Source organism: Alternaria ethzedia (genome assembly GCF_023757985.1).
Source record: "Alternaria ethzedia strain BMP 0044 chromosome Unknown scaffold_24, whole genome shotgun sequence".
Classification (NCBI taxonomy): domain Eukaryota; kingdom Fungi; phylum Ascomycota; class Dothideomycetes; order Pleosporales; family Pleosporaceae; genus Alternaria; species Alternaria ethzedia.
The window spans coordinates 67,339-89,339 of record NW_026056217.1 but is presented as its reverse complement, the minus strand read 5'-3'; the positions used below and the strand labels follow the sequence as shown (position 1 = coordinate 89,339).

Below are 22,001 nucleotides of genomic sequence, written 5' to 3'. Positions count from 1 at the left end.
AGCGATCTGAAAATATGGTTCTTGGGTAATGGGTATGCGAGGATGGAATGGAATACTACATTCCTCATGGGCCAGGTGGGAAGGCTGATGAAACCGGGAAGGCTAATGATGTCCTGTATACAAGAGGACACCGATGAACATGACTCGGGAAGCGACGCTACTGAAGAATCAGACTCTGAAGAAGATGAAGAAGACAACGAAGAAGAAGACGAAGAACACACCGGCAGCGAAGAAGAATGGAGTCATGAAAGCGACGACCTGTATTGCAGAAACTACAGCAACGGCAGCGAATGCGGATGCGAAAGATGCCTTCGTACATGGGACGATATGTCTGAGAGCGATTTATACGACGATCGCCCTGAACCACCGGGGATGACTCAGGCCAGGATAGACTACGAATTTCGGAGACTCATGAATAGACGGGAATCGGCACCATGGGATAAGTGGGCGTGATTGATTGATGCATCGATTGTATTTACTTCGACGGAAGAAGACTTGTATACCATTTTAGTGTCTTGAGTTTAGCATCCAAGACCTACATAGCTCACCCACGTTGTTATTCCACGCGCTCGAAATGGGGTATAGGGGCAAGCTTGTTACCTTCTTTTCCTCTGACAAGCTGGAGCCGGAGATATCATTGTACTGTTTCTTCGTGTCGTAGCTAGTTTCTTATCAGTTGCAATAAAATACTGTTTCAGAGATGATATTGCGAAGCCATGCTGCGGCTTCTTTGAAAATGCTTGACGCGCCACCTGAGCCACATATCTGATCACAATCACTTCGCTTCATGACAACAATTGCGGAGTTTGTGTTTCACATGTCATCGCATACGCATGTCCTGATGTGCGAGTGTTCTAGGCCAAGACCATTATTCTCTGCCCAATGTACGTCGCTGTAAATTAACATACTAAAAGTGCAAGCCCATCGTCTGACCAATATCTCGAGAATACAATTTCGAATATGTGTGCTGTCACGAAATCATTGTACACTAGCATCAAATCCTACCATCGTTATTCTATCCGGTAGGTGCACAGGTGTGGTGAGAAGGCACGCTGTACAAATGACTACGTCGGTCTTACCAAAGACTTTGTCTTCACTGCACACCGATTTACCGATAACCTGAATCAGACAGTTCATGAGCTACTGCCAGCCTCTACAAGAGCAGTGCAAATAAGGATGGTATATATAGGCATCGTACAGTATGCGCATGATACTTTGGCAGGCCGGTTGAAGCAGACAAGTGTCGGAAAGAGAGGTATTTGTGAAGAAAAACCGTGTTCAACTTATTGACGGATGAAGAAGATCTAGTGATGCAAATTGGCAACGTTCAACTTCCACCATATCAAGTATGTTCCCTGAACCTGCACGTACCTGAAAGATTCGATTCCGCTAGGAATGGGCTGAAATGCAGGTGGAAAGACTATACTCCAAGAAGGCAATGCTAATCTTTGTTCTTCAACTCGAAATAGTCCCCTTAAAACGGTGTTTGCCGTGAAAACCAGCTGAGCTTGACCTCAACAACGCCTTATCCTGATCAAGGCGCCACAGTGGCTTCATGTCGGTAAAGCCGAAGCGTACCATACCATACTACCGACCATTCGAGAAGAATACGAAAGTATGAATAAGCTGCTAGAAGAAACTTCTGCAAGACCCTGAATCCCGCGCCGCTTTACGGCAGCAACGGGAAACCAGGCTGCGTATCCAAATTTCCCCAAGCGTATTGTGCGTGTACTACCTACCTTCCTTTACATTGCCGCGGCACATGCTACCGCAGACCGACCCACACCACGGCATGCACGCGCCTCAACACCAACGCAGAAATGTCACGATGATGCGGTGTACACCACCCGAGGCTCGGACGAGACTAACATCCAGGTACCAGCCTCCCGAGGTGCTAGCCCCGACCATGGCGTGACACCTACACAGTACGCTAAGTGCAGATTTCGGTACTCGCACACACGAAAAAAAGTTTTCCTTCGTGGATCTTCGTAGATTTGTGTAAGAATTTCCTTGTCCACTGGTGCTGGTGTACCGGGCATACTAGGCAGAAAATTCTCCATGGGTAAACTCACAGAACACGTGCTGGTATGAGGGGAACGCGTTGACCTCGGGAACTGGGATCTACCTGGATGGTAGTCACCATCTGCCATGGCATTTCTTTCCGTCAAATTTTCTTCCTGTGGCCGTTGAGTTTGCCCAAACGACTCCAGGGCTCTTTTGTTCCGTGCTAGCTGCTAGAAGCTTCCTGCACAACATGTGCTGCCTCGGTGCGGGTCGGCGCGAGGTTCTCGAGCGGATCCGGACGTACGTCCGCTTCTGGATACGTTGCGTGCGCTGAGAAGGGAAGCGTTAGCCGACGGGCAACTTGGCCGTTGAAGACTCTGTTTCGAAATCTCGAAACTGTGTGAGAGAGGTTTGCGTTTGCAATCTGGGACAAAGATACGAAGTACGACGGAGTGCTTGGCAAACCGCGGAAGCCGTTGCTGTCGTGATGAGACTGATCGGCATGCTGTGCGCCGTATCCGGTAAGGCCGTCGAACCGTCGAGATGGAAAGATAAGATTCCGCTCCCCGGCGCGCGAGGAGAGCGCGTCCGAGGAGTCCGGCTCGACATGACTATGTCATAGACCCTGGTTCCGCCCTGACCGTTGACAGCGTCATCATGTGAACCAGCTTATCGAAGCGGATGAGTCCAGAACTCGATCAGGGATTGATGATGCAAGCAACCTCGGAAAAAGAGCAACGGTTATCGCAAACTTGCGGGAGAGGGGGAAACACGGAGGTCATGACCGCTCGCGAAATCATGCACGTGGCTGATGATGTGGCTCAATCTATCTTATCTTATCACCGGCTTTCTACATACGTCCGCTCCGCCCCGGATGATCAACATCGCAGCATGGTTCACTCTCATTGGTGAACTATTGACGATCATCTAAAGCCTCACTCACTCACCGTTCTGTCACCATTGTCAAACGATGACCAGCATATCGTGCTGAGTGAGATGCACACAGCATAGGGTCCAAGTTGTATGGGGTCCAGGTCGTGCGCATGACATCAGCGACACTGTTGATGATAGCTACCAAGGTAGGTTTCAGTGACAATTCGTGTTACTTGGTTGCGCAGCCACCACGGCGTAACCGCGGACGATGTTGGCGTGGATGATCAGATCGTCAGATCGTGGCTGCCTAAGGCGCGCCCCATTTCCCTGTTTGAGCCCCAACTTCCCTGGATGGGAGAACGCTCAGGAACAGGGCAGCATGTTTGGGACGTGAGGCGTTGCTAGGCACGACGCGGCCCAGAAACATCCAAGGAGTTGAGTTGGCATGCCAGCTCAGCAATGTTCGAGATGACACGTTATCGCAAGAAACCTCCGTAACTTGGAAACAGGGTTTCGCTTCATTCAAGCGGATTGCGTAGAGCGGGCTACGCGCAAGCTAGATTCGTACCTGTTTCACTAGGCCTCGCGAACCACAGCGCAGCATCAGCTAGCGGGTGTGACTGAGGCAGTCCGTCTCTAGTAAAAGCAAAATCGACGATGGCTATGAGAAGATTAGCTGTATGAATCGTTTCGTCCACCGCCATGTCGAAACGAGATGTTGAAACCTCGAGATTGCGGGCATGGACATGTTTTGACTCGATGTTTGGTACCGAGTCTGATATGAGATTTGATCATCTCTCGTGCCATGGTAGCGTTTCGAGACGAGCATCGTGGAGGGTCAGTGCCGGTATCGCCGCGACAGCAGTGGAGCGTGGGGAAAAGGAGAGATCGACGCTGTAACTTCCGTCTTCAACTTCTGACAGTGTGGAGACGGGAGACCTTGCTCAGATCAAAGCTTTCGCGGTCCAGAAGCCCTCGACGAGTGGGTTTCGCAACAGATTGCCATAGACCGCTCATCCTACAGCTGTCAAGTGCATCAAGATGCGAGTGCGAATAGAGGATGCATGTCTGCATGCGACGGATAGTCTGCTTCCAGCTGATCCGCTCGAGTCTGGCTGATGTGTCCGCGTTTCGCCCGAGCGGAACCAAACGTGACCGTCGTACGCGAGCTCCTGTCGTGTCCGATCGGATACATTCAAACCCCGAGCAGCCTGTCTGCCTGCGCACACTTTTCGGACGTGGGCAGAACCAAACGCCGAGTTGACCCGGCTGCTTGCGGCTGCATGCCTTGCATACACACCAGATCTTCCCAGGCAGACGCAGATGGTCACTCGGCGGTGCGTGGGGCGGTGCGATCGGTGTACGCAATCACGCTCGCAACGCCTGCTCTGTGTATGCGGGGACACGAAGGTGATTGACCGGAAGTGCACTTTCACCAGGCAAGCGTTGCGACGACAGATCGCTCAGCCATGCAAGGCGCGCTCGGCGAAAAGCAGCCGCGTCCGCGATGCGAAGTGCCCGCCCTATGCGGGATGCATGCGAGGGGCCAGGGTCTGACGCACTGGCCAAAAGTCGGTCAACCCTAGGAATTTCCCAGCACCAAATGTGTGACTGGGCATGTTGACAGGAAACTGTAATGCGTGGGGTCTGTTGCTGTGTCGTGTGCTGTTGACAGTTCATCAGTCTTGCATGGGGAGTGTACCTGTGACCTGCTAAGGGTCGATTAGCATGCAGCCTGCAGCGATAGCAGCGCATCACCTGAGAAAAGCGTGGAGATTGTTTTTGTGGGTGTAATGATCATCATTGAAATTTCTAGCTATGGCGGGAGTCTCGACCACTGCCTTCGGGAGACGTCGAACCGCTCGAGACCAATATCCCAAATCCTCCTATCCCGTATCCATCCAATAATTTCTGAGTAGAGTTGTTCGTGAGATCCTGCGTGAAGATCCCGACCGCCCTGCGGTATATGCCAATAAAAGAAAACAGAGGATATAATGCTCGAAAATGCTACGCTATGCTGTAAAGGACTCGCTCGCTGAAAACGCTGGATCAAAAATCAAAAGGTCGGAACATGGTGGTGTGCTGGCCTAATAACTTGAGATGAGCGGAGCGGTGGTATCCATGAATAGCGGATGGTCTTCGATGTTTTGTGATTGTGGTTTGGCGTCGTAGAAGGTTGTTGTGAGCATAGCTTCTTTCTCGGTGAAGTTGAAGGACGCTTGCGGGGGCGATGTGGGTGGAGACTCGTCGTCGGACTCTTCCTCGTAGGTGAGCTCGGGTGGTGATTGTAATTGCGATGGTACCCGGGTAAGAGCCAGTTCTGAGTCGTCCTCCATGTCGTCGTAGAACTCCTCCTCGTCGTCCTCATCCTCGTCCACCTCCATTGTGCTGATCTGAACCGGTGATTGAGCGATGCGGCGAGGGAGTGCGATCATGTCGAAGTCGTCCTCGTTCTCGGACTCGGAGTCTGATTCCGAGTCGTCGTCCTCTTCCTCCTCAGCGATACTGTCGGCCCATTGGATGTGTCGGGACTCTTCAGTCTTGGAGGCCTTGGCCATGGTCTGGTTGAACCATTGCTCTTGCTGGCGTTCGGCGTCTTGGAGTTCGACCATGAGGCTGTCGAGGAGGTTTGCGTGTCCAACGAGAAGGCGGAGGTTGTGGTCGGCCCTGCATGCCTCCTTGCCGAGCTTGGAGCGGGCAGAGGCAGCAATGTAGTAGGTTTGGGTGAGAGACATCTTCTGCTTCTTTTGCGGTGGTGATGAGATGAAGTGGGAGCGGGTAGTCTCAGCCGTAAAGGGCTCGAAGGAAGTTTGAATGCGGAGGTGTGATGAAGAAGGCATGTTTGGTGTGTATAAGGCAGTAGTATATGAGAGCCTAAAAATTGTGAGTCAGGTTGGTTTTATGACTGTCGAGAACGAGGGTACAAACCTTAAAGCAGCAGCCAATGGAGGGAAGGTGATCCGAGCGTAGTTAGATTCCGAGATGTGTGATGTAATGTTGATCGACTCTGATTGTCGAGTGATGTTATAATTCGCCGAGGAGTGGTGGACTGGTGTGTGAGCTGATGATGATGGAATCTGAAGCGAGGACAGGCGTGTTTCTTATGTTTCGCTGGCGCATGGAGGATGGATAACGGGTGCTCGGAATTATTGGCATGTTTCCACCGCTCTTGGCCGAGCAAGGACGGATGCGGTGAGCTAACACACTATGATTCACACCTGGGCACGACTGCAGGGGTGCTAGCGCGGCTTACGATACAGCCCGGTCGGTCGTAGAGACTTTCGCCCGCATGCACATACGGGCGTTACGAAGCGGACGCCGGACGTTGCGCGGATATACAGTCTGCCCATGCTCACATGCCACGGCGCTGGGTAATCGGGGTCTCGCTCTTGTCGGCGTTTACTAACCCACGATGCATTGCATCACTCATCGTCCGCCCACATCGCGCCGTCAGGGTTTTTTCTTTTTGGGCTCTTCGCTTTTCGCGTTTCCCCTGCTCATATCCTCGCGGTGCGTTGTTCGAGCTAGAGGGTGCTTGGGCGAACCTGCGCTGCCTGGCTGCCTGCGGTTCCAGGATGCGCTGTCGTCAGGGCTAAGCCACGGACCTCTGTACAGGCAGAGCGGTCAGCCCTGAATCTGTGCCTGTCAAACGTGTCCACCGTCTCGCCTAAGGGGTCACCAATCCCTCGATTGCGCGAGGTTGGTTTGGCTCACGACAGCAGTTCAGCCACAGGCTGACGTCCGGCACCCTTCGTACCGTCGTATAGAGTCGTCGCTTCGGCCGACGCCTTGGGACCTTGGTTTTCCGGCTGCCTAGCACATCGGCTTTTCGCTCCCTCACAGCTTTCGTCCGCGTCGTCACAAGCGACCCGTCGATGTCTAGCTGGGCGGGCCACGCGGACCTGTCGCTCAGTCTGACCCCCGCGCCCAAGCAAACCATCGTGAAATGACCCAGGGTACCAATCACACCTGGGCATCAATTGCGCCATTGGTAGATCAAGCTGGCTTTGTCAGAGATGCTGAAAAATACTCTCTGACAAACCCGCTAACGACCCTGCATGAACCAGTATAATTTGATGACACGATCATGCGCTTCTCTGGAGCGTCGCTATTGCGTGCTCCGAGACAGTCAATCTGCGACCAGCAACTTTGCACCGTCGTCATGCCTGATGGCTGAACAGTTTGATTACTTTTGCGCTCCTACAGCCCGACTGTCCAAGGTATTGAGTTTATGGCATCTGTGCGTTTATTGTCAGGCACAAACAAAAAACGGTGAACAGTGCGTTCAGTTCAGAGCATCCGTCTCCGCTCCGCCCTTTTCCACTACTCCGGCTCCGGTGAGGGCGTGCTTCCAGGACGAACGATCCCAAAAGAGGAAAGTGCATCTCGTGGCGCTTTCAGCCGTCGCTACGCATACCGAATTGCGTTTACCGTCTACCTTCATCTACATACGCACAGCCCTTTGCTGCCCTTGAGTCGTCCGATTTACATTGGCCCAATCAAGGTACGACTCGGTTCGACACGTTTCCGTCGGGTCGACTTCACCGCTGAGCTGTACGAGGCTGATCAGGAGACCGCCAACGCCGCGAATCTGGCGGTGGCATATATGCATGCTGCGGTGCCATGGCAACGCAATGCTGCAATGCGACTCCGCGTCGACTGAGAGAGTATGAGTCGGCTACGTACTAAGCCCAGCGTGCGCTATCAACAGCCTCAGCCACCACACGTCTACAATCACTATAACCCCGCGTAAGTAGCTCACTTCGCGACGCGTTGCAAACGTGTACGCCTCACGCAGACCCAAGCTTGCTCAGCCACGCTTTGTCCTCCACAATGTTTAGCTTAACGTCGACGCGGGTCTTCGCTACAACGTTACCGCTTTGGGTATACCTTCGAATGAGGCATATTCATTTAGACTCAATTGCGGCATATACCATGTTCGCGTCTTTCTCAACATCTCTCTATGACGCGACATTCGCATGAGGAATGCATGACAGCGCTTAGTAAGATCGAGACCAACGCTTTGATATCAACAAGACTACTTTTAAACAGATACGTAGCAATTGGTGTTAGATTCATTAGAGCATGAAGGATACATAACAAAGTGCCTCGGTTTTGATGGTTCGCTGCCATACGGCAGGCCTCTATGTAAGAAGAGATGGAAAACGACAACGCATAGATACTTTGTTAAAATCATGTAGTGGTTCAACACATACAACACCAGCACCCTCAGCCTATCCCGTCACCCTGGCAGCTGCCATGAGCCTTTCCTTTCTTCCCTCTTTCCAAGCCTTATCCAGTGCCTCCAATTTGCCGCCTAGCACTTGCACATTGCCGGGCTCAAGCATGATTACGCCTCTCCTCACGTCAAAGTTCTTCAGGAGGAGTTTGACGCCCATAGCCATGTTGGTATTGAGCCCGTCTATGCCTCTCAGCTCCATGGCGTAGATCTTGAGGCCTTTGGCATCTTGCAGTAGCAGCTTGAATGGCCCTTTGCTCAGCACAGGAGCCGCAGCTTCAGCAGTGCCCTCATTCTCCTGCTCTACAACGCGCACAATCTCCCTTCCTTTTGTCATCTCGCCCCGCTCCTGCGCTTCGATAGATTCGACCTGCGACCAGCGCGAGTGGCCTATATCTTCGACGTCGAGCACCTGGCAGACGACTGGACCAGGGACGATGCGGGATTTTGTGGTACCCTTTAGCACATCGTCGGGAAATATGGAGCCTGCAGGCTGGCTGAGCGACGTGGTTATGTCGGTAGCTAGTAGGCGGAAGTGGGCTGTCTGCTTGACGGCGGGCAACGGCGTGTTGGGTCGGGTTGTGGAGAGGAAGCCCTGCAGCCAGGCAGCGGTAGGGTAGAGATGGCGGGCATGTAGGTGCTGCGTTAGCTCGGCTGCGAGATTAGCTGCCATGTCGGTGATCACTTGCACCCTTCTTGAGGATGCGCGGTTTTGCTTGTTCGCGAACAAGGCGGCGCGATGTGGGAGACGCGACGCGTAGAATGACGTGGGGCGCTCTTTCCCCAACGGTGGCCTCGGCCCTTCACATGAAGCTCCAGCTCCAGCAATCCAACCACCAAACCTCACAACATAGCAGACAAAAGAATAGCAAACAATACCACGGCATGTCGACGATAGCCTCCCCACGCGCCAGTTCCTCGGTCCGCAGCCCCTCCTTGACCCGCACCTCAATCGACAGCAGCTCGTCGCATCGCCCACCTCCAGCCGCACGCCGAAACCGCGCGGCCCTTCGCGAGTTCTATGGCCTCAAGAACGCGCCCCGCGATGCCACGCCAGATGCCAGAATATCCGAAGAATCTTCGAGAACACAGTTAGGGCCAGAAGAAGACGAGACGCTCACAGAGCTCGATGCTGCCGACTTCAATGCAGAAGCCTTTGTAGAGGCATTGCTTGCCAAAGAGGGACTGAAAGGCGTATTGAAGGTCGAAGCAGATTTGGTGTCTCGTAAGCAGTCACTCGACGCATATATGCGGACATCTGGAGTGCTGACATAGAAACAGAGATCAGAAATCTAGACAGCGACCGCAAGTCCCTCGTCTACGACAACTACTCCAAACTCCTCTCCGCAACAAGCACCATTCGACGCATGCGCGGAAACATGGACCCTCTCGCACCCACAACCCACACCCTCGGCCCTGCCATCTCCCACATCGCCGAGACAGCCGCGTCCTTGTCATCCTCGTTACAGGACAGCCACCAGTCCAAAGAACAGGGACTGGGCATAAGCATACGGGTCGAGCAGGACGACAAAGACAAATCAGATGCGGATAAGAAGCGGAGACAGCAGGATACTGTAAAATGGGCTCTGGACACACCACGGCGGCTGCAGGACATGGTGGACCAGGACCAAGATGAGAAGGCGGAGAAAGAGTGGGAAGAGGTTAGGAGGATTTTGGATAAATGGAAGGGCGTTGCTGGCGTACAGGAGCTTAGAGAGCAGTGCGAAGCTATTATGCAAGAGGAAGAGGAGGACGACTCAGAGTGAACTCGAATTCGACATACAGAAGTTCGGACTTCTGCCTGACTGCGCCGCGTACCCTTGCCCACGAGATTGGCTGGTTAGCTGGCTGGCCCAACTTATACCGGAGACCAAGGCGCAGAAGGAATAGTATGCTGGTGTCGCCCATGGTCGCGCTTCAATGTCGAGCTTGATGCCTGCAACCATCTGGCTGTCTTGTACCTGGCCATACTGGACGAAGTAAACCCGAAGGTTGGATGAGAAGGCCACCACCTGCACACCAAGAGACGCATGTTTGTTGCGACTCCGTTGCCTAAAAGCTTGTCGACGTTACAGCAGCTCTCAAAGCCTCACAACACAGATATACGTAATATCTGTCCCACTCCTACAAAAGGATATCAGGACACTTGGGTAGACCGAGGGCATTGAAGTGTAACCGTTCGAGCATCTTGGGTCATGAAATGCATGGTGGTTTCAGCTGTATAAGATACGATACTACTACATGTCATGAAAGCAAAGCAAGCTTGATCGAGCTCAAGCCCCCGCGTCCCTGACCACACTCTCCCAAATACCCTGCCAGTCCGCTTCTCCACCCCCATACCTAGCCTCAAATGCGTTCATTGCCAGATTGCCCAAGAACGGCCTCACCAACCGATTCACCAGCTCTCCCCTGGTCATCTCCAACACCGCAGCACCTTCTTCCTTTTCAAGAGCCTCGATAAGTGGGTCTAAGAATAACGTCCTCCTGGGCTCATCCGTATCCGATCCATTCAGTGCAGTTACAGGAGCCGGAGGTGCTATCGAGGACCTTGTGAGGACCTCGTTGATCTCATCGGTAAGAGACATGAGTGTTGGCGGGGTATCGGGCTTGTATACTGCGTCGATGGTGTCGGAGATGAAGAGCCACTCCATGAGCTGGAAGTCGTCAGGGTCTAGTACGACGAGTTCGTCTAACAGCTTGCACGTCTGGATGATGCCGGCGTTGTTGTAGTGCTCCTTGTTTGGAGCGTCTGGTAGGAGTGCGGATAGTCCGGATGTCAGTTCGCCGTTCACAACTGGCCAAAGCGACGCCAGGTGGACGGGCGACGTCTTCAAGATGATGGCACGCAGTAGCACGATGACGTCTGTGCGGGTGACTGAAGACGGAGACGACGCTGGCGTGGCGGTAAGCAATTCGACGACCTTCTCCAGAACTTGTGGTATGTTTGGTGTGAAAGCATCTTCGGGACTCGCAAGGATGAGGAGGGCAATGCGACGTAAAGTAAGCTGGGTTTTACGGTCGGCTTCCTGCCGCGCAGATGTTGCACCAACTCCAAACATGATGCCAGCCGTTGTTGGCGCAGACAGTCGTGCAAGTAGCTCAGGCAGTCGCTCCTTGTCTGATTGCGTCCATTGCGCAAGTATAGGCAGCCAAGCTTCTCTTAACAGTTGAAGCGGTGTGTTGAAGAATTTGGGGTCATTGAAAGCATCAAAGATGTCTTTCTTGAGAAGTTTGTTGCCTGGCGAGATCTTGGTCAGGCCTTGGAGTAGATCCAACGTATTTCTCGATACGTTTTCAGGGAATGCTTTGGCGCGGAAGGTTGGTCCGATGACGGATGCTGATATGTCTGAGACGACCTTCGCAACACGGTCATTCTCGACGAGGATGATCGATAGTTTCGGTACGATGGTAGTCAGAATGGAAACGACATCGGTTGCTCGCTTCTGTGCGCGATTGCCATTTGTCACAGCAGCCGGCTTTTCGTTTACCGCTTGGTTCGTGTCTTGCAGATAGCCCATCGAACGTGTTGTGAAAATGGCAGTCAAGATCCTGGCAAAGATATCCTGTTCATAGTTAGTACAATTCAGTTGAACAAGCATTGCCACTCACAGCAAGCTCCCTTCTCATCTTCCGTTGCTCCCCAAAGTTGGTATTATCAACCTTCTGCCCTATGACGGCGGTAAACTCCAGCAATGTAGGCAATATCTGTCGATGAGGAAGAGGATTTGCGAGCACATCTCGCAGGAACAAAGTACAGTCCTGCCAGATTTCGTCCATGGCGTCATCTTCCAGAGAGTTCGTATACTCGACGAGGAAGGCGACCAGTTCAGCGTCAGTAAGATCAGATGTCAACGTTGATAGTCGGTTAGTGTCCAACGCCCCAGGATCCGTCCGGCTGTATACAGCGTTGAATATCGCTGGGATGGTATGCTTTGGCTTCGAGCCATTAAGGACATTTAGAAGCCCTGTAATTGCTGCTCCTCGCACATCGTCAACTTCCGCATGCGCCCATAGAACTACTAACGTCTCCAAACACTCCAAAGCTTCCGCAGCGAAGAGATGCTCCAACGTGCGGCGGGCCCGATTGCGCATGCGTAAAGAGGTGTAAGCGAATGATGACGCTGACGTGTGATCTTGTAGTTCGAGCATATTCCCATAGCCACCCCAAGACCATATCGCGAAGCATATGCGAACAGTGTCTTGGAAGCAAAGCAAAACCGTGAGTCTACTATTTGCGGTCGGAGTGCGAGCCTGGTTCGCATCAGAGGAAATCAGCCCAGATACGACATTGCTGAAGAAGCCCTGGGGTTGTTCTGGAGACTTGTTGGCAGACACTTTCGTCTCCTGCGTAGTCAAACGCTCGTGCGCCTTGGCCAAGATCTGCTCTAATCCGTTCATGAGCGAGATCAGAGTCGACTCGGGAGAGACAGTAGGTGCGGGTTGTGTCTTTGCGAACGTAACCTTGAGCTGCTCGAACGTAAGATTGATCTGCTTGCAAAGACACTCTACAAGTGGCAGGAGGTTTTGGAATATCGTATCAGGAAACATTGGTAGGACTTCAACAAGGAACTGAATCCAGTCGTCAAGGACTAGGCGACTGGCAGAGGAGGAGAATCCGAACTTCAAGCACTCAACAAATTGTGGAGGTGGAGGAATCGGCGCAGGTGTCTGATCTTCCGAGTCTCTGTTGATCGCTAGTGAAAGGCGCGACCGATTGGCAGGATGATTCGAAGATTTTGGCTCTGCTGTTGGTTCTGGTGGACGAGTAAGGCGGAGTTTCAGTGCCGCTAACTCTGCACTTAATAAGAGACTCTGCAAAGGCGGACTCGCTGATCTTAACCTTGCCATTAGAGGTACTTCAAGTTCCAACTCTCGAAGTGGTGCAGCAAATGGACTTCGATAGATTTGCGATATCATAGAGACCGACAACCGGTGTAGCTCATGTATGTGAGGCCCTATAACTGTATCTGATGAGCCGATTTGAAGCGACAGTGTCGTCAAACATGTACGTGTGAGCCACTCCTGGATGGAGATACGCGGTGAGGAGGGTTCTGGCCAGGACAGAGTCACCTCAGCAAGAGTTACCCACGTGAAATGTGATGGCCGCTTGATGACATTAAAGACATGCCTGAGGTAGTACAGGCATTCCTTTGTGTCGTCTCTTCTGGAACGTGCTGGTGGTCCCTGGGATGTCGTATTAGGTGCCAAATTGCTTAAAGCTGCCAAACAGTTGAGTGATTGGATGTGAATTGCAAGGATCTCAAAGACTCTGTTCAAGCTTGGCGTATCTGGTAGCCAATTTTGCAAGAACGTAGAGGTTTCCGACCCTTCTTCTGCGAGAGTGTCAAGGAGCAAGAGCAGCGGCCTTGTCAAGACAGAGTGGAAGTCGCTTGCTGTTGACGAGGCTTGTAGAATGTTACCACTTGGTCGGCGAGTAATGTTAACACGCTTTTCTGACTGCAGATTCAGTTCGTGCATAACGTGCGTCCACAGTGTCGCAAAACGTCGGGCACAATCTGATGAGCTCCTCGAAACGGAATCTTGGCCGGTCTGCTCTACGATGATCGAAGCGATGGCACTTTCGACCATCCGACTGGCAGGTGCAATGGCATGTAATTGTAACAAGGAACGCGCTGTTTCGACATGGTATTTGGGTGATGTTGGCGAAAGGTACCGCCAGAAGTATCGAACCAAGGGGTGGATGAGCTCAGGTAATTGGCTTGAGGCGATGTGAGGTCTTGATGGGAGTGCGGTCTGGAGTGCGAGTAAGACGGCTGTTACAGCGCCCAGGTGCGGAAATGAAGGATCTGTGTCGGTCTTGTCCGATGTCTGAAGGACATTTGCAAGCATAGTGACTAGGTCAATGTCTTCAACGGCCTTAAGACACTGTGTTTTGAAGACCAAATTGGATAGAATTTTGGAAGGCATCTCGGCAGTGATACCGGAACCGTTTGACTGCATAGATGCGGTGAACATGCAAGAGGCCTCACGAAGCGCAATCTGACCAAGCAGTGGCGGATCGAAAGGCGGGTCAGCTGCATCCAAGCTTCCTTGAGATTCTTCATAGAATGCACGTATCTTCCTGGACACTGTGGCTCGCGGTGTTTTGAGAGTTGCCAATAGCTGCTGCTCCGTTGCTTGATCACGTTGAAATGACCGATCTGGGACTATCTGAACAAGCGAGTCTGTGATCTCGAGGGCAAGGCTCACAACTTGTGCGTCTTTTGATGAGCTGTCGGTCTTGCCAGAGGACTCATTCAAAGCAACAAGTGTCGATAGTACCATTAGAGGCATGTGATGCAATAGCATGTCTTCCTCTTTGAGATTGAATCGGGCCAGAACAAACTTGGCCAGCTTCATCTTTTGTAGTGCTTCGTCATCATCCGTCTGCAGGGAAGACGTTATGAGATGAATGAGCTTGCCCCAGATGAGGCCGCTATCGACGCCATCGAAGAATGCACTCGCACTTCTCATGACTTCGTCGACTTGTTCCTTGGATGCAGTTTCGCTGTACGCATATACGCTCTGTAACGCTGGCAGGAATATCTCGGGTACAATCAAACCACCTACTTCCCAACGGTCCATGAGAGATAGACAGACTCTGAAAGGACGTGCTCGCTCGGAAGGTAATGTGCTACGACGGTTGATCATCTTGAGGACGCTGTTGGTAAGCGCTTCAAGACCGTACCGCGAAAAGAAAGCAGCTTGATGTGCCGACGGATCTGCAGACACGTTGTGTCTGTCTGCTGTTGGGGATGTGGTGCTGTCGTTTACTTCAGACGCAGTGGGCTCTGGACCTAGGAACCATGCCCAGAGCCGGCGATTCAAGCTCATGTCTCTTCGCGACACAACGCCTGCGGCTGCAGCTACTAGTCGCTCCAAATCCCCCTTTCCAACGCGCTCCTGCAAGACGGGTGAGTCGAGAGGCAGATGACTGACCAAAAGATCGAGAAATCCTCGCTGGATGAGTATCTGAGGGTCCGACAGGCCTGATTCAAAGCAGCGAATGAGGAGACCTGGCTCGGGGGATGTAGCTGCCTCGGCCTCGCCCGACAGCGCGTCAGAAGGTCTGGAGACATCTGGAGGAGAGCTGCGCCTCTCTGGCCGTCCGAATTTAGGCAATCGTCGTACGAGGAAAGCAAGTGCACCTTGCCTCCTGGATGGGTTGGTGATGGTCGCTAGGAAGAAGCACTGCCAAAAGTGAGATGAAGCACCCGCAGTCTTGGCCTCGACTATGTCGTCTGAGTTGTCCTGCACTGCGCTCCGCAACTTCTCTGTTGCCGAGACCATGCGCTCAAAATCCTCGCTTGTCTCATCTTCCAGACCAGGCAGGATTGACAGTATGATGGCCTTCAAGGCCGGGCGAAGTGCAGCTCCGTCGAGCTTTAGTATATGCTTCTCGAAGACGGAGAGGTAGAGTGGGCGGACCGAGAGCGAGGCGAAGGAAAGCACAGAGGCGAGGCCGGGGAAGTAGAGGTTGAGGTCACGAGCGAGGGCATCTTTCTGGACATGGGTCAGCTTGGCATAAGCTGGCTTGGGGGAGACGGGCATACACCGATGGTGGAGAAGATGTAGTCATAGACGTCGAGGGCTTTCTGGTGAACGCCCGAGGGCAATGTTGGATTCAAGCACTGCGCTAATCGCAGTGCGACAGTATCGCTATGTGGTATGACGGGTATCTCTGGAGGGTGCGCTTGCAGGGCCTGGAGGGTAACTTGTATAAGCGCATTGTCTCATAGTCGCGGTAGCATGGCGGGATTGACCTTCAGCAGCCGGCCCAGGAAAGATATGTAGTCGGCCCATTCCTGCTGTGCAGTGTCCCAGAGGGCGAGGGCGCGTTCGACACCGGCAGCATAGCGTCGGAAGTTTTTATCTTTTTTATACAGCGCTGTTCTCGGAGTCAGTAACCTGGGATTTCATGCACAATGCGACAACATACGCTCTTGTACAGCAGTGCGCGTGGACCGTGGTACGGGACTGGAGCGGCCAGAGGCCGTTGGGGAGAAGACCTGCGGGTTAGCAGTGGGATCAGCGGACATGCTGTGCCTGGCAGAGAATATTGTGTCCGTGTATCAATGACAGCGCGCTGGACATGCTGCTCTTGGTGGTGCCCAGGTGGTGGTGGTGGTGGGCGCTTCATTTGTTGCCTACGTTTACGAGACATGGCATTCCGACGCGGAGCACTGACGGCCCGTTTCACATGCTCGCTCCGGCGTGATGACGCGCGCCGCACGCGACCCCGACTGCAACACCATGAAGCCTCTACAGTTGCCCTAGATACCGCCGGGGCCAGCGCAATATGCACGACGCAGGATCGGTAAGCCATGCGTGATTGTCATGTTCTGCCTATCATGACTGACTGTGGCAGGCCTCACATGATGCGCCATCTGCCCCACCAGCCGACACGTTCGCATCTGATCTCCATCACCACCACCACCCTCACCACGATCCACCCATCCATGTGCCGCCTCCCGAACATCCCCCATATGATGAGCCTCCACCTTCCTACGACGACGCCGTTGGCCTAACGGGTGCACCCCCGGGTTATGGCACGTTCCGACCGTATACCGATGATTCCTCGATAGCGAGCAGCGAAGTCGAATCCACCCATCGCGCACTACCAGAATGGTTTGGGCAGGCTTTGGTCGTTTTTGTCTTCCTATGCCTCATATACGGATTTTGGGAATTCATCAACGCGCCTGATGTACCTTCTGAGCCGTGGCCAGGTCATGGGCGGTTCAGACCGTCAGGCACTTGACCTGAAGTCATGCAGATGAATAACAAACCTACAACCTCGTTCTCCACGACGACAACAGACTGCCGCTTTGCAGGCGTCGGTTGTCCGAATATACACATACCTATCATGCGCAACAGCTATCACGCCCTAGCACGGCCATCCAAGGAAGGAGCGAACAGGTCGTCGAGGCATATCTAAAGATACAAGGAGCCAGCGAGGTAGCAATCACTCAGGCGAAGCAGCTGTTGACCAGGCGGATGCTGGGCCGCGTATCAGGACCGGTACTCATACATGGTCCATGTAGGAGAAGGGTGCCAGTTCGAGGCCTAATTCCTTGAAGTGGTTTCTGTCGATGGTCCTGGGAGACTCCACGTGACAGACATACCATTGCATGCAGGAAATTGTTAGCTCCGTTCACATGCAATTGTAACTGCACACCCCGCAGTTACATTCCGTTGGCCTGCTTCGTCTGGCTCACCACGGACTGAAGATAGGGAGTTTAACGAGCTGAACTAGACATGCGAGGATGCATGTGAAATGGAATCTACTATCATGAGGGCATGAATATAGCGATTGCGAACCCGATCGTCAATCTTTTGCAAACTCGCCAACTACTCCCTTGAACCTTATCACAGACCTGCGTTCCAACCCCTCCTTTCAACACTGCGCTCGTCATGTTAGCACAGATCAAGCATACAACCTAAAGGCCATCGTTCGCGTCTGTTCACACTACTGCAATGTCGATTTCGCGATTCATCACGCATGGCTTTCTGCATCGGGCCTATATGCTTCCTAAATGCTGTTCTACAGAACCAGTGTACCAATCCCTGCGACGCTCGCTAGAAGATATAGTATATCGAAGTGAAACTTAAATCTGGCGTCGTAGTTCAAGCTACGCGTCTAGCGGGCGAGTGCGGGCGAGTTTGAGCCACACGGTCGTGATCCGAAGAAGCGAAGGTCAGTGGCTCAGTCGTATATTAGCTCTACACCATAGCGGAGCGTGGCCGAGGATAGCGGCGCTCATCGCACGCCCGCCTGGTAGGTGGTTCCTGATAGTGTGGCGCCGGGAATAGTGTTGGCGTTGATGTCGCAGTTGGGTATGCCCAAGTGGTGCTGTCTGTCCGACAGAGTTATGGTCCTTGTTAGACTACATGTGTAGCGAAGAAGGTGCATGATGTTCTAGTGTGTTTTCGAGTCGATGTGGTAGATCTTGGATGACGGATTCCCATTTTGGGACCGATCCGCCGTCGAAAAGGCTACTCGTTGTCGGAGATGGTCATGTTGGACGAACTCTGAGTATCGGCGAGGTACCTAGGTACGTCTGTTGTTGAAGATATACGTTATGCGAATATGCGAGAGCCACTACCTGACTACGCCGTATCTCAAGTCGCCGTTCTCCGAACAGTGGACACAGCAAAGTGTGTCTCTGCTATCCACACACTGCACCAACGCAATCACAGTAAGAAGTATCCCACATGCACAAAGCAAAGCTAAATTCCTCCTGCGCAAGCAAGTCCAAGCGATACGCGACAAGCGACCCGACAACGCTCCCTCCGCCTGTGCCCGAGAAAAATCCCGACCACTTCAATCTCGCTCACACAAACCTAACTCCGGTCCCAGCCCAGTCCTGTCCATCCCGACAAAGACGATCCAAGGCGGCAACAAGCATGCGCTTCAGGATCGGAACTCACGACACGCGGGCTCCGCTTACCCCTGTACCCAGTGCAGTTCCCCATCGAGTGCGCAGGCATTATCCACTCGAGTCTAGCCTGCTCGTCAAAACCCACATGTGCACCTGGCTCGCAGCATCATACCCGTTGCGGCATTCTTCGCGGCCAGGGCACGCCAGCAGGGGTTAGCACGCCGCACGGCTCAGCTGGATTTTCTTCCAAGCAGGAAAGCTTCGGAGGCGCGTGCTGGCGCAGCTTTTGGACCCCACGCCGCGCTACACTAACCGCTAGTTCGGTGCGTGATCCGGGATCCCGACCGTTGGGTTTAACCGTAGTGTGACTTTGCTTGTGGGTATCGTGTGTATGATTCTGGAGGTGGAGAGGTTCAGCCATCTTGTGCAAACGGAGAAGACTGGATTGTGTCTAGACATGCTTGGAAAGCACCGAATGGCACACCTCGCGTGTGGTAAGTGCCGTTGCCCCCAGCGGCACATTCGCTCCAAGACCGGGTGTTCGTGAGGGTGACGAACAGGTAGTAGCTCTACTATCGCAAAGGCCTTGTTTTGTCCGTGGAACGCAGATTCGTCCACTCTAGATAGTGGTATCATACCTGATCTTGCACTGTGTCGTTCTTTTCCCCGGCTGATGAAATGGCATACTATGATCTTATGTTGCAATCGAGTAACTCCTCGATGTCGGAATATACAAAGACGCTAACGAAGTCGTCGAGCTCTAATCCAACTTTAATCTCATCAATATGGTGCTGATGCGAAACACCAACTTCTGGATACTGTCAAAGATCTGGATCTTATGCAATACCAATGTCGCTTCTTTGCAGACGCCCCGAGAAATTCCTCTCTTGTGAGTGCTTCGTCGTGTAACACGGAATGGTTTTGCAGGGCCCATAGTTAAAGATACCCAGAGAAAAGATTGTTGTACTTGGTATATAATCTTAGGTCACTACCATATTTGCTACGTATCAGCCACTTGTTCTTTTCATGAGTTCTAGATTCAAAGCTCCATGATAAAGCCGTATCGTATAGGGCACTGCAGAAACATGCTTATACCTCTTGAAGTACATGCAGAGAGGCTTCCAGATTTTACATTCAATTGCCTCGTAGCTTCCGTCAAGGGACACACGCAGAAGCAGAAGGTACAGCTCAGGCGCCGAGACATGGTTCTCCATAGTATACGCGTTCGTAATATCACAATGGGGGCTGTCGAATTTTGCGTTTCTCCGTCGTGTTAGGGAAGCATGCTGACTCCGGCAAGATGGCATTATTCAAAATGCCGTTGATTGATTGGACAGAGCATGAAATCTTCATGTTGAATCATCTTTACTTTTTTCTTTCCAACAGCATGTGAAGACACATCCAAAGGGCGTACTTGTCAGGTTGACGATCGGAAAACGCACGGCGAATTTTTGCCGTTCGATGTTGCAAGGTCCTGGCTCGTTTCGGTCCGAACAATGTACAGGGCTGATGCACGCGGCTGCATGCACCTTCGGAGGACCATTCAGAGCACTGCCTATAGCGCCCTCAAGTCGGCGACGTTGGGTTGTCATGATCGCGCGATATGCACCATTTGAGACATACGTTGCCGGGCGGAGTTGGGTGTTCCAGATCACGACTCCCTCCCCTTGCACCTTCCTTTGTAGACAAGATGCAGATGTCCGTGCCATTGTGCATCACCAAAGCGTTAGCTCGCATGTCTGCAGGCGCAGGAGACTTTCGAGGTTAGCATTCAGGAACGAGTGCGGCTATTCCGCGCTTTGCTTGCGTATGCCGCCCCTTTCCGCTTCAGACCAGCGCCACAACTTCACTACGGCCTGGTAGCGTGCGAGCGCGGAATTGCGATACTTGGGGCCGTCTGGCTGGTGCACGAGTCAATCGGGTCGTTGGATGATTCGGGTCGGCTCCTGACTCGTCTCCATTATATCCGATGGTAATAGGTGCTTTGTGATTTGAAAGATATCTGTCAGCCTGTGAAATGTGGACTCTGGTGGGTATTAGCAGTATCGACGGGGCCCTCTGTTTCTCTTCTTGAGTTCCGACGTTCGGTGTAGGAGTACAGAAACAAAGGCAGACGGATACGTCATGAAGCATGGTGGTGTCTTACTAGGAAGCAGTGAGATTAACGCGGTTCGTCAAGTGCTGGAAGATCGCACGGTGCAACCATCGCAATGCCTTCCCAAAGCCGTTGATCATCGGCAGGGTCCGAGAGGATGCTGGGAACCCCATATTCATGCACGGTCGGTTGACTGGCCAGGCCACTCAACATGCAGATGGCCCGCGAAGGATTTGGAGCACTCGGACAATAACCTGTTGACTGGAAAGGAGCAGGCCATCAGAGAGCTGTTCAAAATAACGGTATCGCAGGCATGTCGTGTGCGCCTTGCAACTGTGACGGGACCTTGATGAAACGCGCACTAGAAAGCAAAGGTCCAGGGCTATATGCGCGTAACGAGGAGGTTAGAACGGATCGTGGGGGCCGTGTAAGGGCGCAGAGGGAAGAAATGAGGGTTCATTGTAGCGCGACCCAGATCGACCCTTCCCAGCAGAAAGATAAGCTACTGGAGAAGAGTGGAGCACACTAAGCCACTGGTGGTCCACGTCCCTGTCCACAATTTTGACCGGTGGAACAGGGGAAAGCATCCAACCCGATCACCTTGAGTTGGACACCTTGACAAGGAGACAAGTACGGTAAGCTCCATGTCGAGATGGGACAGCCACCTCGTGGCGGCACAGCTAAACCCCTGGCAACAGCACCATGTCGAGCAGATCCAACTTCACGGGTCGCAATTTGTCCGAGCAACGACAGAGTGCTTGTGACTTGGACCCTTGTCTCCCATGCCGTCGCCATGCCGCGGCCATGGAAATCGCGTGGTTGGTTGCTGAACGGCCGCATCAAACGGCGCCATGTCAGGGCCGCAGGATTGCCGCTCGGAACATATGCCGTAAGCTCGCATATGTTCAGACAATAACAGGATATGCAAGCGTTACCGTAACGTCGAATCTATTGGACTTAGTCGCTCCATCGTGTTGTTTGTGCACTAGCGCGGCACGAGAAGCAGCAAAGCGTGACGCACCTTTTGTCACGAGCAACCACCATGAGTTTTTGATCGATGGATGCTCGGCGTCCGCGATGGGGTCGACCTCATCGTGCATGTGGTCCTCTGCCGTATGTAAGCTCGCGGGATGGAACCGCTTGGGCGTCCTGCCTTCCAATGCATGTGATGAAGTGTGATTGGAAGCTGTAGCAACAGCCTTCATCTAACGTAATGCGTCTTATTGATCCATTGACGTGCAGGTCTGACTGGAAGCATGCATGTACCAGACTCTTGAAACAGCTTGGCTTGGTGCTGAACCATGACGATAGCCACCATCGCGAATATAGGGTGCAGCCGCATAGCACCGCCATGTCATCGGGTGACATCTTCCTCGAAACTGGCTGCGAAACAGGAATGCTTGCGGCATGC

At 52.8% G+C, this 22,001-nt stretch overlaps 4 protein-coding genes across 4 annotated transcripts; 1 reads left to right on the top strand and 3 right to left on the bottom strand.

Annotated features, from left to right (window-relative positions):
- Positions 1-4,964: 4,964 nt before the first annotated feature.
- Positions 4,965-5,717, bottom strand: J4E87_008023 (uncharacterized protein; the record flags this gene model as incomplete). The annotated part of the gene is made up of 1 exon (XM_049379616.1): positions 4,965-5,717. One exon carries the CDS (start codon positions 5,715-5,717, stop codon positions 4,965-4,967), a length of 753 nt encoding a protein of 250 aa, XP_049230503.1.
- A 2,394-nt stretch (positions 5,718-8,111) lies between these two features.
- On the bottom strand, positions 8,112-8,789 carry J4E87_008022 (uncharacterized protein; the record flags this gene model as incomplete). The annotated part of the gene is made up of 1 exon (XM_049379615.1): positions 8,112-8,789. One exon carries the CDS (start codon positions 8,787-8,789, stop codon positions 8,112-8,114), a length of 678 nt encoding a protein of 225 aa, XP_049230502.1.
- Positions 8,790-9,001: 212 nt separating this feature from the next.
- Positions 9,002-9,882, top strand: J4E87_008021 (uncharacterized protein; the record flags this gene model as incomplete). The annotated part of the gene is made up of 2 exons (XM_049379614.1): positions 9,002-9,341; positions 9,398-9,882. The coding sequence occupies 2 exons, from the start codon at positions 9,002-9,004 to the stop codon at positions 9,880-9,882; spliced, it is 825 nt and encodes a 274-aa protein (XP_049230501.1).
- A 507-nt stretch (positions 9,883-10,389) lies between these two features.
- Positions 10,390-16,155, bottom strand: J4E87_008020 (uncharacterized protein; the record flags this gene model as incomplete). The annotated part of the gene is made up of 5 exons (XM_049379613.1): positions 10,390-11,679; positions 11,726-15,619; positions 15,670-15,819; positions 15,880-16,004; positions 16,056-16,155. The coding sequence occupies 5 exons, from the start codon at positions 16,153-16,155 to the stop codon at positions 10,390-10,392; spliced, it is 5,559 nt and encodes a 1,852-aa protein (XP_049230500.1).
- Positions 16,156-22,001: the final 5,846 nt, after the last annotated feature.